This window comes from Euleptes europaea, chromosome 18, assembly GCF_029931775.1.
Source record: "Euleptes europaea isolate rEulEur1 chromosome 18, rEulEur1.hap1, whole genome shotgun sequence".
Lineage (NCBI taxonomy): Eukaryota > Metazoa > Chordata > Lepidosauria > Squamata > Sphaerodactylidae > Euleptes > Euleptes europaea.
The window spans coordinates 11929919-11946779 of NC_079329.1; the positions used below are offsets into that span (position 1 = coordinate 11929919).

The window sequence follows — 16861 nt, forward strand, 5'->3', positions numbered from 1 at the left end:
GTAGGAAATGTGCTTCTTTTCTTTTTAAAGAAAACAGCATCTTCAAACTGGACATCTCCTCTCGCTCTGGATTCATGCTTTGAATGTTGTGCTGACAACTAATAAGACATCTGAGCTTTTCCTTTTGCAAGGGCCTAGTGCTATCTGAATAACCAGGTGGAAGCACTTCTACATTTGATCTCACATTCCTTCAGGCAGTGATTTTGTGGGGTTTCATTTTTTAAAAAATATTAGTGGGGCAAATAAAGACCTGCTCCTTCAAACACTGTCACTTACTCATGAATCCTGTACATAATGTGATGATTATTTCCTCATCCACTTTAAATAGAAAAATAAACAAACTACCCCTCCCCCACTAATAGTGCCTTTGTGAGAGGGATGGGAATGGAAATAAAAAGAATGTTTTGTTGCCTGTTTGTATTGTCATCTTTGTGCTTCTCTGTTCATTGTGGCTGTCTGCATTTCCCAGGCTAATCTTTCGTACATATTAGTCTCTCCGTAGTAGTAGAAAAGAGCAAGAGTCTAGTAGCACCTTAAAGACTTAACAAAATTTCTCTCAGGGTATGAGCTTTCGTGAGTCACTGCTCACTTCTTCAGATACAGCTAGAATGTGAGTCTATCTGTCCTTAGGTAGAGAAGAGTGAAGGTATTAACCCTGTTTCATGGGTGTTGCTTGGAGGTCAAACACATGCCTAAGCATAAGGAGGAATAATGGGAGGAAGAGCTTTGGCTGATGCTATCCCCTCAAAGCCAGCATGGTGTAGTGGTTAAGAGCGGTGGAATCTAATCTGGAGAACTGAGTAGGTTTCCCCACTCATGTATATGAAGCCAGCTGGATGTCCTTGGGCTAGTCACAGTTCTCTTAGCGCTTTCTCAGCCTCACCTATCGCACAAAGTGTGTTGTGGGAGAGGAAGGGAAGGCGATTGTAAGCCAGTTTGATTTTCCTTAAAAGGTAGAGAAAATCAGTATATAAAAACCAGCTCTTCTAAAAAAAATCAGTTGAACCAATAAAATAATATAATGGCATATTTTCTTCTGGACAAGTAGGGTTTTTTTTCTTTTTTTTACTTGCTTTCTGGTCCTGATCCAGCTATAGTCCAGGGTGTCCCTAGATGTGCATTCTTAACTATATCAAAATATGCATTTTGCCAGTTCACTAACACAGATGGGGATATACATCAATATACAGATTTGCATTTGCAAAAGACCGCTTGCATGTGCACAATCTCCCAGTGGATAGGGTGAGGATGAGTTAAGACATTAAAAGTGCTCCCTTAGCTTTTCTTTTAAACTACAAAGGCACAAAAGTACTGTAAAAAAAGCTGGGCTACTAATGTTATAAAGAGTCTCCAAGGTTTTGGTTTTAATTATAGGTGGCTTATTGTAGGAGAGTATATGGACAGGGTAAGTTCACAAATGTTTGTTCAGCAGCATTTCTGTATATAATGACCAAGAAAGAGACATTGTTTTCCAACTATTTGGCTGTGAGAGTTAAGTACTATGAAAAGTTTAATGTTTTTCAGCAGTCATTACCAGGTAATGTGACACGGTAGGGTGGTTCACTTATTTTGTCCAAGAGACTGGATGGAGAAATCTCAGTGTGGATGGGTGATGTACAGATTTAGCCTGTGGCAGTCAGCAACTGGCAAAAATGCCACGACTGTGGTAAAAACTGCGTATAGCCTAGTCCACACTTAGGTTTTTCCACAGTCCCATACATAGAAAGAATTTTATGACGGGAATGAGCATCTAGCTTATATGAGTGTATCAACCCAGCAAGAGAAGGTCTGTACCTGGACTCCTCAGCACAAGCTTTGCTATTTTTTCCTTGACTGAGATAAGCAGCGGTTGCTGCCAGCTGACTGTTTCTCCTGACACCATTATGGATGGATGTCCTGGTCTGTCAGCAAGCAGAACTGTGCACTGCTGTTTTCAGCTGGGATAACATAGCACAGTATGATGGTAGTTGCACATGTGTGTTCTTTAGTTCTCTTATCAGGCTGTGTCTCTGGCTTTTTATGGCAGAGAGGCAAAGTCTCTGCAGGAGCCATAAAAGGGCACTGTGCATCTATCTGGACTGCTTGTGCTGGCTTTAGAGTGCTGAATCTTGTATATGCTAAGGCATTTGAGCAAGAGCCTGGACAAGTAGCGCGGGAAGTGAGTGAGCATCTTGATTTTGCAAAGCTGAGCCATGTTATTTAGCATGTGGGCTGGCTCTTGTCTTTTCTCTTCCTCCCCCTGAGAATGATTCTGGGCATCATTCTTGCTTGTTTGTTTCTTATTCCTCTTACCTTTACATTGCTTTTAGAAGTGGCAAGCTTATATATCATAAATTATGGGTGTTCTGATCGAGAACTGGATCGTCTCTCTCTCTCTCTCTCTCTTTATTCACTGTGTAAATAAATAATTGCCTAGGCATCAGTATTCATTAAGGTCAACCGGTTTGGCACAGGAGTGGATGGGTAAGAGGCTGTACTCGCATTCTCAGGGTACCCCACATTATTGGGAAACGAGGTGGGGGTAGAAGAGGAAAGGGTGGTCAAGGCAACAGATCCTTCATCCAAAGACCGCTTGTAAGGAATAGGTGGCTCAGCCCAGAGGTTTTTCAGAGCGAGGCAGGCCAGGTACACCTGGGGGGAGAAGAGGCGGTGGGTCAGGCACTTGTATGTAACTACACAAAAGGTTGACCCCCACCCCTGCTGATAGCAGACTTCAGGGACCAGGAACATAAATTAATAAGAGTTGAGTGTGGGCTAATTGGAAAGAATATTGATGTTGGTTTCTGGAAAAGCTGGATTATTGAGATTTAGTTTTAGATTAATCACTATATTTTGGCATTTAAAATTATTAGTGTGAGGACATCCTGTGAAGTTCTGTGCATAAATAGAGTGCATGTTAAAGAACTAACATTAACTCTTCCAAGAATGTGGTTTGTTTTATTAAAACACAAACCAAAAATGGATAACATTATTTCATTAAAATAAAATAAAAATTAAGCCTGTGTAGAAAAAAAGGTCTTTGACTTTATGCAGACACTTTCTGGGGAATTTTTAAAAAAGTTTTCAACTAATGATCATGCCTGGGTAAAGTAGAAATATTTTGTGTTTAAAACAATAATTGTGCAAATTGTGCATTTTCTTACTTGTTGGACAATTAAATCTGTATTAAGGTGACAAATTCCTGAGATACCATCAACTGATTAGTCAAATGTATTATAACCTTAGAACATAGGGAACTGGGGGGAAAAATGAGAAGCAGACAGCTGGTCTAGAAAGAAAGGCAAATAACAGGGACTGAAGCTAAGTTGGAATACAAGACAGTATTAATTTTATTATCTTTGGAGTTGGCAAGTAAAATACCTGGGTTAGGTTAGCAAGAGAAAATAACTGGATTATTTTGATAGAAAATGCTGTGATTGTTCTGGGAAACCTGAGAATATTGATCATGAAATAATAAACTTTAAATGTAAAAAAACCCAACCTGAAAATAAGACAACCAATTCAATTTTTCTGTGTTTTTGCCATTGTTCGTAAATGTCCTGTGACTGTAACTGCCTCTTCTGCAACTGACTGCAAATCTTCCAGTTTCTCATTGAAGTTGTAAATAAGACTTTGATCAAAGTGTGCTTTCCGCTTGTTTGGCTGCTATGGTAAATAGAGGGAATTAAACTGCCCTATGCTTGTCTGGAGGTCAGATTAGCTGTTACAAATTATCCCTGCTAAAGTTAAAATCTTTGTTAACTGCTCAGCCTTCCTGATGTAGCAAACTTGAGCCATGGGCTGGACTGAGTCCTGAATTGCTCTGGTTTGTTCTGTGCCAGCTTATAAATGAAGGCCTACTGCAACTGCTCTTATGTGAAGGCTCCTCCTGATTAATTCTGCAGCTTGTTGATGGGAAATGTGAGTCACCCAGTTCCACAAGGAACGAACAAATAAACATGCTCTGAAAGAGCTCTGTCCTGAGGCAACTTCTCAACACACTCTGGAATTGGTGGAAATGTATAGAGGCCTTAAGAGTAGGACAAGGAGTAGACTAGTCCTCCACGTTTTCTTTGTGTGTGTGTGTTCTAAATAAGCATCTTGTTTGTGAGCCTTCATCAAAAATAGTTTTTTGGTACATGTCTGATTATTTCAATAGGGATTAGCAATTTAGACCTAAAGGTAAAGGTCCCCTGTGCAAGCACTGGGTCATTCTTGACCCATGGGGTGATGTCACATCCCGACATTTTCTAGGCAACTTTGTTTGCGGGGTGGTTTGCCAGTGCCTTCCCCAGTCATCTTTCCTTTACCCCCAGCAAGCTGGGTACTCATTTTACCGACCTTGGAAGGATGGAAGGCTGAGTCAACCTTGAGCCGGCTACCTGAAACCAACTTCCGTCGGGATAGAACTCAGGTCGTGAGCAAAGCTTCGGACTGCAGTACTGCAGCTTACCACTCTGCGCCATGGGGCTCCTATAATTTAGACCTAGAGGTTACCTAATAAAGTTGACCAAAATGGGGTTTATGTTTGTCACTATTTCTGCCACAGAGCTCACAGGCTGAATTCCTCAACTTTGTGCGTTCTCTCTCACTGTCTTTTCTGGGAGGCTGAGTTGTGTGTAAGTGCCATCAAATCACAGCCGACTTATGGCAACCCAGTAGGGTTTTCAAGGCAAGAGACTAACGGTGGTTTGCCATTGCCTGCCTCTGCATAGCAACCTTGGTATTCCTTGGTGGTCTCCCATCCAAGTACTAGCCTGGACTGACCCTGCTTAGCTTCTGTTATCTGACGAGATTAGGCTAGCCTGGGCCATCCAGGTCAGGGCAGAGGCTGAATAACCATGCAATATTTCACCTAATCCTTTAGCCCAATGGTCTTTAATTTTTAGACACCCAGGACCTATCTTTGAGCCCATCTGAAACATGTAACTCACAACTCATTTTTTTTTTTTAAACGTGATCTTTCTCTCCCTCCCTCATCCTAGCATTGTGAATACCATTCCAATGCTTTCATCCTGCATTAAGATGAAAGTTTCATATAGCCTAAGAGGTGTACTTCAGTATGTTCTGTAATGTCACAGGAGAGGTCACTGATTCCAGGACTGACTTAGACGTTCCCAATGTGCACTCTGAGAGATTTAAACATTTTATGTTGTGTCACGGGATTATGAGAAGTTCCTCAGATATCTCCATTTCTATGTCAATGTCAAAGGCTGAGAAGCTGCTGACCTACATTATCCTATTTTGTGTGTGCTTTAAGGCTTTCCTTGAATGAATTTTACTAGCAGCCAATTTGCCTGCTCTGAATATGTGTCTGATTGCCCATTCTAGTCAATGGATTGTGGCTCTGAACTTTCTCAAGATGCTGCCAAAAACCACCCTAGACTAGTAATAAGGCACCCTTAACTATGCTTTTTGCCTCTCATTTTGCTGTGACTAATGTGATAACCCTCCCTGCCACTGTGAGTCAATTTGGCAGCCACTCTAAAACACACAAACTCCAAATCGTGTACAATGAAACTGTCATAAGATACTAGTTTGCCTTGGCTCAGTTTTAGTATTACCTGGACATACTGCAGAAGATTAGCTTAGCTACTTACGGTATGTAGCATTTCAAATAGATAAACAATCTTTCAGTCTAACCCCTTGCGCCTCCCTTATTCTATAGTGACTAGGGCTGGGATGACTTAGTCACTATAGGATAGTCAGTTTTGGCTCTGGTAGGATGAGGGTGTCGTTTCTTCTATTGCAACTCTCCATAGCTTTCTCATTAGGGGGGTCTCTTCACACACTGAAGCAAAAATGGGGTACTTGACTGACTCACCCAGCATGGAATGGAGAAGAAGGCAAAGGTGATGCTAGCCCGGGCGGCACTAGCTCCCAGCAGGTAGTGATGAGTTGACCGGTTCCACTGATGGGCTAGGAAACAGAACCCAACAGACCACAGACCTGTCCAGATGACTGGGAAGAAAATGTCACAGTATCATACAAGCACCTGAAGGCACAAATAGCATCCCTAGAGCAAGTTTTCTGAGACAGGTATTTAAAAGGGTGGGGTGAAATAATGTTCATCAGCCTCTTCTTGCTGTACGTTCACAGTTATCATTCCTCTTGAAATATCTTTGCTGAAAGACATAGTCAGCACCCAAAGATAACTGATTCTAGAAATCCTCCTGACACTTTAGAGACTGTGTGAAAATAAGTGAAAATTCACTCCTCAGATTATCACAGGCTATTGCACAAGAGGCATTAGCACAATGTATTAGGGATTTATTTTATTTGGAGAAATACATTTCAGAAATGTTTAAAACAAATGCTTAAAAACAACCACCACCCCTCAATTTGGTTTCAAGCCTGAGCAGGGCAAGTACAAATCACTTCTTGGCTTGTTTAGTATTCTTTATCTCCCTGGTTCTATCTCCAGTCTATAGTATCCAATTTAGCAGTAGTTTGCCTTGGAACTGTATATAATTCAGGGCTGAGGAGAAACCTAGGACATATTACAGAAATATAAAAGTTTTAGAAACCACAAGATCAACCTTGTGACGTGCATTTTCTTTATCATATTAACCAACAGAATAAACTTAATGATTAAATTTTTATTAGCAATGATCAGAAGGCCCACTTATGCCAATGCAAAGTAATTAGATTTATGCTGCCAGTTTAACAGGAATGGATTATTAAGACTACTGGCCACAGAGCCTAAATTGAGCTGTTGTCTTCCCTTCTAATGTGCAAATGCAGCTTATGTAAGTTTTCTGTTGTTACTATTGTAACAATCCTTATTGCACAGAAAGCCTGAGCACTCTTGTAGTGAGCAAAAAAGAAGGTGGCTCCGGCAGCAGCAATATGAGCGCTCCTAGAACAAATCAAACAAGCTCTACTTCTAATAAAAGCTCTTGCTTTCATGGATAAACTGACTGCCTTCAGGAATCAGAAAGGCAATCGCTCCATAAAACAAACAATGCTGCACAGTTGGCAGGTGTATTAAAAAGAGGTTTTTGCCTTTTTAGCTGATGAACAATAAGGGATAGAGGAAAACTGCCAGACTGCATCAGATTGTTCCATATTTCAGCCAGCCAAATATCCTGTCTCCAATGCGGCCAATGCCAGATGTTGCAGAGGCAAGAACCTCATGATAAGCAGGTGTGGAATAATCTCTTTTCTGCTAATCCATAATTGTTACAGATTTGGCTTTAAACCCAGAGGCACAAGAATGTATTGCCCTTCTTAACAAATTAATTATTCCACCTCTGGGACAAACTGCTAAATTCTTGACCTCCGTTTCTTCCTGGGTTTCATATTTGCATGGTAAAAAGCATTTTTACATGCTTTAAATATGCTTTATTTTTCAGTTAATTTACTTCATTCTTGAGTTCTGAGATGATGAAACTGCACAAGATCTGTTCTACCACAGAAGGAAATGCAGGAAAAGATTAATTTGTTAGTCGGTATGAGATATGGGTAGAAGACTAGAAAACTCATAAACTTACTTTAGAAAAGCATAGATTCAAGAACAGGTGTGCTCCTGGACAAAACAGGAGGCAGAGATGTAGGAATGGAAGGGGCAAAAAAAGAGAGACAAGTATTAGGGTGATGCACAGCGGACATTATCAAGATGGGCAGGGATCCTGAAGGAAACTGCACCTTAAAATGAACAAACTTTTTGTTGAAGTATTGTGAGAAGGCTATTGTCTGGCAATGTACTCAATAGGCCAGGTTAATCCGAAAAAGGTAGGAAGAGCCTTGATAGGCAGCGCATGTTAAGACCAGGCAGAAAACCAGATATGCCTCAGTGACATCTAATTTTGCCAAAATAGACCTGTGTAAATACTGATGTAGCAGCAAATGCCAGGGCCTAAGAAATGCTTCGAACAGATATATACAATACCAACAATGCCCTGCTTGAAACACTCCTTTGCTGTGATCATGCTTGTTAAATAAACCCTGACAGCAAGGAGTGAGACAGCATGTGGAAATGACAGTCTTTTGTGTGGAACGAGTATTTCCTTATTGTTTCCTTGTCTGTCTTCAGGTGTTGTCACGTCTTTTGTGAGCCCTGCAGCTCAAGGGCTGTCTCAAGAGATGAGACAACAGGCAGAGGAACAATAAGACAATACCTTGCTCAGTCTGTGTAAAAGCAGCAGTCTATGCCCACCAACAGCATGTTTCTTTCAGGTCAACTACAGGTAAAAGAGATCTTTTAAGGAAGACGTAAAATAAAATAATGCAGTAGCTTTGCACCAATTTATAGGTTGTAGCTCTGCTATTTTAAAAGGGAGTCAGTATTCTTCTCTGTGGCTTGGTGTCATAGCTGTCAATACCCTGAATTCCCCTCCCTGTCAAATTGTAAGAGGCTGCAATGGGAATGGTAAGAGAACAAGCAGTAAGGATAATGTGTTGAAAAAGAAAGTTAACTTTAATAGATACAAGGAGAGGCTGTGTGGGAGGCAAAAACGTTAAATGGGAATTGCCTCAGTCATAGGTTTTGGGGTGAGAATGTATAGAGAAGCTAGTTTAGTCACAGAACACCTTGTAGTTGTATTAGGCTCTCATCAACGGTAACTACATATACCAAAACTATAATTTAATGGATCTGGTAGAAAGGAAGAGTACTTACTGGAAAAGGTGACATCCAATACAAGGATGGCATATTTGAACTTGTGACTAGTCACATTAGAGTCGAAGACATCAAAACCCAAAAACAGAAGGCTCTGGAAGAAGGAGAGTGCACCCACTGTAATGCCATAGCAGCAGGCTGCATCATTCTCATTCAGTACACAATGCAGTTCTGAGGAGGTTATCAGGTTCTGGTACCCTTCATTCACCAAGGAAGCAAATACAGTCAAAGAGAAAACCTGAAACAGGAGAGAGACAGAGCAATTCAGCATGAATGGTGCTAGCATATTATATGAGATTTGTCTCAGGCATTACTTCTGCCTATTTTTACAATTAATCCATCACGTATTTATAACCCCTCCAAGAATCAAAATGCATTAAGTTGGAGCAGAAGTCAGATACACACTCCTCCTGCCTCCATGTTGCCCTAGTGAAAGTCTCTGTTTCTCTGAGGACTTGGACACGTTTGTGGCATCTATAAGAATCCCTTCCTTCAAATGAAGCCTTGAACCTAAAGATTTTAGCAGGCTTAAGCTCAGGGGTCCCCAATCTTTTTGAGCCTGTGGGTACCTTTAGAACTCTGGCACAGGGTGGTGGGCACAATCACAAAATGAATTTCGCAAGCGGCAGCGCCAACCACAAAATGTCAGGAAGTGAGGTTATGCATAACTCTAATAGTAAATATTCAACATTGCAGGTAAATGTCTGTTTACTAGGATTATTGAAAAATTAACGTTGTTTAAAATATTTTCTTGCATAAATACAGGATACTTTCAGTGACATAGTGAGGATCCTAGTGCTATGATGACAGCTCCTGCCAAAGCAACTTTTAAAAAAATCTACACAGCCAATCAGATCTCCAATAGCCAATCAGAAGCCCACTAGGTAAAAGCCCCATCTGGCCCCACACATTTTCTAAAAACACTTGGCAGGCACCAGGAAGGGTGCCATTGGGCCCCATGGCTCCCATGGATGGCACATTAGGGACCCCTGCATTAGCTTATTTTTAATTCAATACTATACTGTCTAGAATCTAAGGGATGGTTACCTTTTAAATACCAAAGTAGTAATGCAAACAGAACAAACCTCACATAGACATAGAATAGATGCAGTTAGAAATTTGTATACAAGTGTTGATTACCTAAGATTACATGGGGGTGGGGGAAAAGTGTACATGCCAACTCCAGGAAACCTATCTGTGTACTATCGTTCTTTATAGGATTGAAACCCATAAGGCAAAAACATTTAATTAATTTCTTGGGAACAAAAATTGTAAACATTGCAAATATTGTGTAGATATGATAAAGATGTATATGGATGGGAAGGGCAATCATGGTAGTACACTTTCTATTCATAAGTTTTGCAGCTATGGGTGAACATCGCTTTGCAAATGCCCTGCAAAATGCCTGGTGTCTTTTTGTGTCCTGTTCTGATAGGATATGTAGCTTTTTTATCATTTGTGAATACCATTCTAAAATAAGTATTTTTTAATGAAAATGATTGTCGATGGAATTCTTTCTGATGGAAAACCAAGCCCATGCCTATGTGCAACCGTAATTTAGAAATTATGAAGCTATTGTTTAATTTTGCTGTCTTTTTCTTCTCACCCCAGCTATTGTTCTAGTAATGATCTGTGGTCTTAAGATGAACTGCACCACATCATGCTCTGAGAAATCCTGGAAGATTGAGACTGCCTTCCTCATCCTGTGGTTGCCTTTTTGTCTCTAGAACAAACCTTGATCTTGACAGATGCTGTTGAAGGAAATTGGGAAACATGAACTAAGAAAACAGAAGAACGTGGTGTTACTTGAGCAAAAGCCTTTACGTACAGTCACAATTGCAGTAGCAGCATATTTGGATTTTGAGTTAAACTTTATAACACTGAAAACATTGAATTGTTCAATTATCACACATATTATAACATATTGATTGTGGACAAAACTTGGTCATGTGTAAACAATATCCTTGAAATACTATCATTGCCTCCAGGAAGGCGAGGCAGTAAGTGGCTTGTTTTCCAGTCTGTGGATGTCTTGTGTCAATCCTTTGATGAGAGTTCTGCAAAGGTTGATCACAGGTCAAGAAGGCAACAGATTCAGGGTACTGGTGCCTACTTTCTGCAGTAATCTAGATCAGGGATGGGGAACCTCTGGCCCTGGGACCGCTTGTGGAGCTCCGGGGCCCTGCCGCAGAGACGGCACACAGGGCGGCCCTCCCCGAGGGTGTTCCTAGAGCGGCGGCTTACAGGGGCGCTGCGGCGCCCTTTGGACCTCCTCTCGCCAACTGTCAGCTGTTGGTCAGTGAGAGGGGAGGGACACTTCCCCCAAGGCTGCCCCCTACAGCCGTGGCATGCAGGAATGCCACGGCACATTGTAAATCCGGCTTCGGGGGGGGGACCTTTTGTGGACTCTGCGGGTGGGGAGGGCATGGAGACTGGGGCCCAGTCGTGCAGGGCTCCATGCGCCGCTGGGTGTGTGTATGTGGGTAGGTGGGAAGGCTGGAGCCCAGTCGCTCGGGGCCAGCGTGCGTGGGTGTGTATGTGTGTGGGGGGAAGGTTTTTCTCTTTTCCTCTTTTTCTGTCACTCTTTCTCCTTTCCCTCTCTTTCTCCCTCTTTTTCTGTATCTTTCTGTCTCCCTCTGTCCTTTTCTTACTTTCTCCCCCTCTTTCCATTTCTTTCTCCCTTTCTCTCTCTTTCTCCCTCCCTCCCTTTTCCTCTTTCTGTTTTCCTCCCTCCCTTGCCGATTGACTGCGGGCTGCGCTCCCCTGGTGCCTCGTTTGCTCGGGCCCACCGCTGGCTGCCCTCCCGCCTGGGAGGGGGGGAGCGGGGGCACCCTGCAGGCCTTCTCTGTGTGGCCTACCCTGGGGTTGCCAACCTCCAGGTGGTGGCTGGAGACCTGGCAACCCCAGCCTCCCCCTACCCCCTGCCGGGAGATCTACACCTGGTATGGCCCCCGAATGATGTTATAAATGTGCAAATGGCCCTTGGCAGGAAAAATGTTCCCCACCCTGATCTAGATCATAATCAGTAGAGCAGTGGTTCCCAAAGTGGGCAGTACCACCCCCTGGGGGGCGGTGGAATTAGCTAGGGCGGCACTAAGAGGCAAGTGGGCAGCAGATGACTGCTAGAGGTATGCTCCTTCAACTGTGTAGTTGGATAGGGTAAGGGGGCGCTGGGGTTGAACTTGTGGAACCAAGGGGGGCGGTGGCCTGAAAAGTTTGGGAACCACTGCACTAGAGGAAGTCAAGCAGCAATTGTCTGCTCCACTCAGATAGATGACAACGGCTTCTTGGTGCAGCACAGGAATACATCTTGGGTTTAAGTGTCTATGTCTACAGTATACACAGAAATTACTCTCTCATACTTACATTAGAATCTCCATACTATACACTTTGAGTGAATAAAACCTTGTCTTAAAAAACATTTTATGTATTCTAAAAAAGAATGTTAATTGACCCAGCTCCATGTTTCAAAGAACATATCGCATAGGTTTTTTGTTCAGTGCTCCCCAAAATGTCCTCAGAACAAAATCAAAAAAGGTTATTTATCTGAATTTTTCTGGGCCTTCCTATCTCTGCTCACAACAACCATATGAGGTAGGTTAAGCTGACATTTCTCATAATTCTACCTATATAGTGAAAGAAAAGTCAATAAAACTTGGTTTAGTGCATCCATTAAATCAGTATATATATTTGTTCTGCTCTGTTTGCTAATTTTTTAATCTTAATTGATTTGAAGCTTATATTATCTGGCAATTCGGCTTGTGCAGAGTTTAATTTAATAGCCAGTCTTATTGATTAGGCAACTTTAATGAAATAATAAATGATTGTAGTTTGAAGAAGGCTCACTAGAAGGAAAACTAATAGATTTATTTTCCTGAAATTGCATTGTCATATGGGGTTTGTTACAGATCTTGAGAGTTGCCTTGTCTGGGTTGTAAAAAAGAAAAGAAAAAAACACACGTTCTAGTAGCATTTGTTGACAATTGTCTTGAGATCCGGCTATGCATTTGGGACTTTAACAATCACAGGTTTGCTCTAGAACTTAAAAGACATGGAAATGCCCATGCATTGGTTAATGTTATAGGCTTTAAGAACATTCAACAAGTTTATTCTAAAGTTATTTTATATTAAAGAAATGGGAACATCAATTGGGGAAAGGGACATGGTAAATATAAATAACAGCTTTTTTGGACAGCATCTCACACTGTGGGGAAGCCCTAATATCCAAACGAATGTTGTTCACTCGGTGCTTGAATTTATTGTATGTGAATTCCCAATACTTCTCACCAAACATGAATAACTAAATAAATCTTGAGCATCTTCCGGCTCCTAATTTTCTTGATACTTGACATTCTACATGTCAGTATTTTCTGGTTTCCAACACACCAGTTAGACAAGAGCCAAATGTTGTGATTTCCGTGATGCCTTCTTCCATGCCACAATTGTAATGAAGGGTTATGCCTGTTGTTCCCTTCAGACTGCTATGTCCCTGCACCACAACAGGATCAGAAAAGATCCACCTGGCAGTGCACTTTTCATTTACTTCACGCAGCAGAGACTACAGCGTAAACGCCATGAGGCAAACGTGAGTCCAGACACAGCCTACGAAATTTACCTCACCATACCTGCCAATGTTTCAGAAGAAAACATATTTTTAACCCAGTTAATCATACCAAGGATTGCTACTCCATTACTCATTGGCAAAAACTCTATTCCTTGTGCAGCATGCTGTGTTGTATATTCCTTGACTCTGCAACAGCCTGTCCTATGATGTTCTGAAAACCCAACAGAGGGGTTTATGCTTTATATTGTTGTTGTTGACTCCTAAAGAGAGATGACACAAGCAACTAACAGCCCATTCCTGAGGGGGGGGCGAATCCCCTCAAGAAGCGGATTGACCTTGCCGCTGGCGTAAGTACGTGTAATTGCGTGATTACTGTACTTATGCCGGCAGGGAGGCCAGGGCTGCTGGCAGACGAGTGCCGCGCCTCGCCCCTCCGCCGGCGTGGCATCTCCGTGGCGCCGACCATGGCAGAGAGGCCGCGCCAGCGCAGGGGGGCATTCCGGGGGCAGGACAGGGGGAGGAGCTGCCGGCTAGGCAGCTCCCTAACCCATTTTGGCCCAGTATGCCAGCGCCGGGAACGGCAGTGCTGCGCCTGCTTTTTAGCAGGCACAGCCTCATTGTTCCCTATGGGGCAAAAAGCTCCGCTTGAAGGAAACGGCTTTTTTTCCTTCAATGGCGTAGGTGAAACGGCTTAGGAAGAGGCGCCGCTGCACCTCTTCCCTGCCATTTCCCTACGCCGTCAGCTCAGGAATGGGCTGTAATACTAAATTTTAACAACGTTTTCTCCAGAGGCAAACAAAAATAAAAGAGCGGTGATCTACTGGGGCCAAGTGCAAGGAAACAGGGACTGTCCCTGGAGCATTATCTGTCAGGCAGAGTTGTTGCACCATGGCTATAGAAAATGAACAGTGACCCAGGAGGTCTCTGGTTCAAATGTGTTAAACTCAGAAGGTAGCCGGCCCAACAGCCTGCTTTACTCTCTTGGCCTCAACAATAAGGGGTGGAGAAATAACAACACTGTTATTTATAACAGCGTGGTGTAGTGGTTAAGAGCGGTGGTTTGGAGCGGTGGACTCTGATCTGGAGAACCGGGTTTGATTCCCCACTCCTCCACATGAAGCCAGCTGGGTGACCCTGGCCAAGTTACAGCTCTGTTAGAGCTCTCTCAGCCCCACCTACCTCACAGGATGTCTGTCGTGGGGACGGGAAGGTGATTGGTAAGCCGGTTTGAGTCTCCCTTAAGTGGTAGAGGAAGTCAGCATATAAAAACCAGCAACAATAACAACAACTATTGTTCGTAATAGATGGGTAGCCGTGTTAACCTGTCACTAGCAGTAGAAAAGAGCAAGAGTCCAGTAGCACCTTAAAGACTAACAGACTAACTACCAGAAATTTTGTTAGTCTTTAAGGTGCTATTGAGGAGCCCTACAGAGTGGGAAGCTGCAGTACTGCAGTCAAAAGCTCTGCTCATGACCTGAGTTCGATCCCGACGGAAGTCGGTTTCAGGTAGCTGGCTCAAGGTTGACTCAGCCTTCCATCCTTCCGAGATCGGTAAAATGAGGACTCAACTTGCTGGGGGTAAAGTGTAGACAACTGGGGAAGGCACTGGCAAACCACCCCGTAAACATAGTCTGCCTAGTAAACGTCGGGATGTGACGCAACCCCATGGGTCAGAAATGACCCAGTGCTTGCACAGGGGGCTACCTTTACCTAAGGTGCTACTGGACTCTTGCTCTTTTCTACTGCTACTGTTCATAATAACTAGTATAGTTAAGTACAAGAGAGTGAGTGTGAGCACTGAAAGTGTTATTGTTATGTTTAGTGACACTTCAAAACTGCTTCACTACTACAACCAGGTCTTAAAAGGTAAAGGTCCCCTGTGCAAGCACTGAGTCATTCCTAACCCATGGGGTGACATCACATCCCAACGTTTCCTAGGCAGACTGTGTTTGCGGGGTGGTTTGCCAGTGCCTTCCCTAGTCATCTTCCCTTTACCCCCAGCAAGCTGGGTACTCATTTTACCGACCTTGGAAGGATGGAAGGCTGAGTCAACCTTGAGCCGGCTACCTGAAACTGACTTCTGTTGGGATCGAACTCAGGCCGTGAGCAGAGCTTTCGGCTGTGGCACTGCAGCTTCCCACTCTGTGCCGTGGGGCTCTTACAACCAGGTCCTGGCAAGTGTTTTTTTGCATCTCTCACTAGACTGGTATGTGAACTTGTCTGTTGGGGGTGGGCTGACTACAGTAGTATCTCCCCACACTAAGCACTACATCAAGGCTCTTAAGTCTCAGAAATACTTTCAGGGAGGAAGCCATGTTGGTGTTGGTAGAAGAGCCAGATGAGAGTCCAGCAGCACCTTGCTTGGTACTGGACAGTTGACCTTTTGAGCCTCTCTTCACAGGTTGTGGTTACAGGTGAAGGGGCAAGTTATTACTGAAGTGCACATGAACAGTCCCCCAGCATTTACAGACACGTCTATGGGGGTTACCGCATTATGTATTCCCAGCGATGTATTAAGAGTTTGAAAATGTTATAAAAAATACTGTTCGCACTTTCTATGCATTCCCAGCGATGCATGTTTCAGCACAACCCCCCCTTCTCCTTTGTTACTTCAGTGCCTGAAAGCGGTAGCATACACACACACACTCATACAGGCACCTCCTGATCAGATGCCCTTCTCCCGGGCTGGAGTTCTCCCTCCCTCCTTTCCTGTTCGCAAATGAAGGGAACTCTCTTATCTGCAATAAAGTGGCTGTTACCACATTATGTATTCCCAGCGATGTATTAAGGGTATGAAAATGTTATAAAAAACATCGCTTTAAAAGGGTTTTTGGATGCCACGGCTAATAAATGGTTGGAAGACGTCTTCACAGCTGAAGGGGCCAAACAAAGTGCGAACAGTATTTTTTATAACGTTTTCAAACTCTTAATACATCGGTGGGAATACATAGAAAGTGCGAACAGTATTTTTTATAACATTTTCAAACTCTTAATACATCGGTGGGAATACATAGTGCGAACAGTATTTTTTATAACATTTTCAAACTCTTAATACACCGGTGGGAATACATAGTGCGAACAGTATTTTTTATAAAATTTTCAAACTCTTAATACACCGGTGGAAATACACAATGTAGTAACCCCTCTTATACAGCTAGTGAAGCTGACCAGATAGACTTGTGCTTGGGAATTGCTGACCCGCTGAAATATGTATCTCAAGAACAATGAATAGTGAAGCACCGTATGATCGGAAAAGTATCTTAATTGTAAAACGTAATTGCTTGAAAGTTATAAATCATACTGTGTGCGCTTGGGGGGGGGCATTCTCCCAACTCTATTGGGTTTGGAGTTTGTTCCTCCGGTTCTATTGCTTTGGCCAAAATAGAGCTGTAGTTTATCCAACCTCCTCTCAATTGTCTTTCATTGGACTCTATAGACAATTTTGGGTCATAACATTACAGGATCACAAAGGAACACATACCGCCCACCTCAATTTGTTCAGACAGCAACCCACCTTTCCTCCCCTCACAAGTTCTCTTTAAAAAAAGGCGACGTTGTTTTGTTTTCCCGCCTTTCAGGCGTCTGGATGAGGCTTACAACATGGGAAGAGAAAGGGCGTGTGAGAGAATTCGATGCCTGATTGGCTAGGCCAGGGGAGGCCACGCCCCCTCCCTCTGTCGCTCGCGCTCGGAGAGGCG

General features: G+C 43.0%; 1 protein-coding gene across 1 annotated transcript; it reads right to left on the reverse strand.

Annotated features, from left to right (window-relative positions):
- Nucleotides 1-2412: 2412 nt before the first annotated feature.
- On the reverse strand, nucleotides 2413-10301 carry SYNGR4 (synaptogyrin 4). Its single transcript, XM_056864252.1, has 4 exons — nucleotides 10206-10301; nucleotides 8600-8837; nucleotides 5804-5940; nucleotides 2413-2631 (listed from the first exon to the last, which is right to left on the reverse strand). The coding sequence occupies exons 1-4, from the start codon at nucleotides 10299-10301 to the stop codon at nucleotides 2413-2415; spliced, it is 690 nt and encodes a 229-aa protein (XP_056720230.1).
- Nucleotides 10302-16861: the final 6560 nt, after the last annotated feature.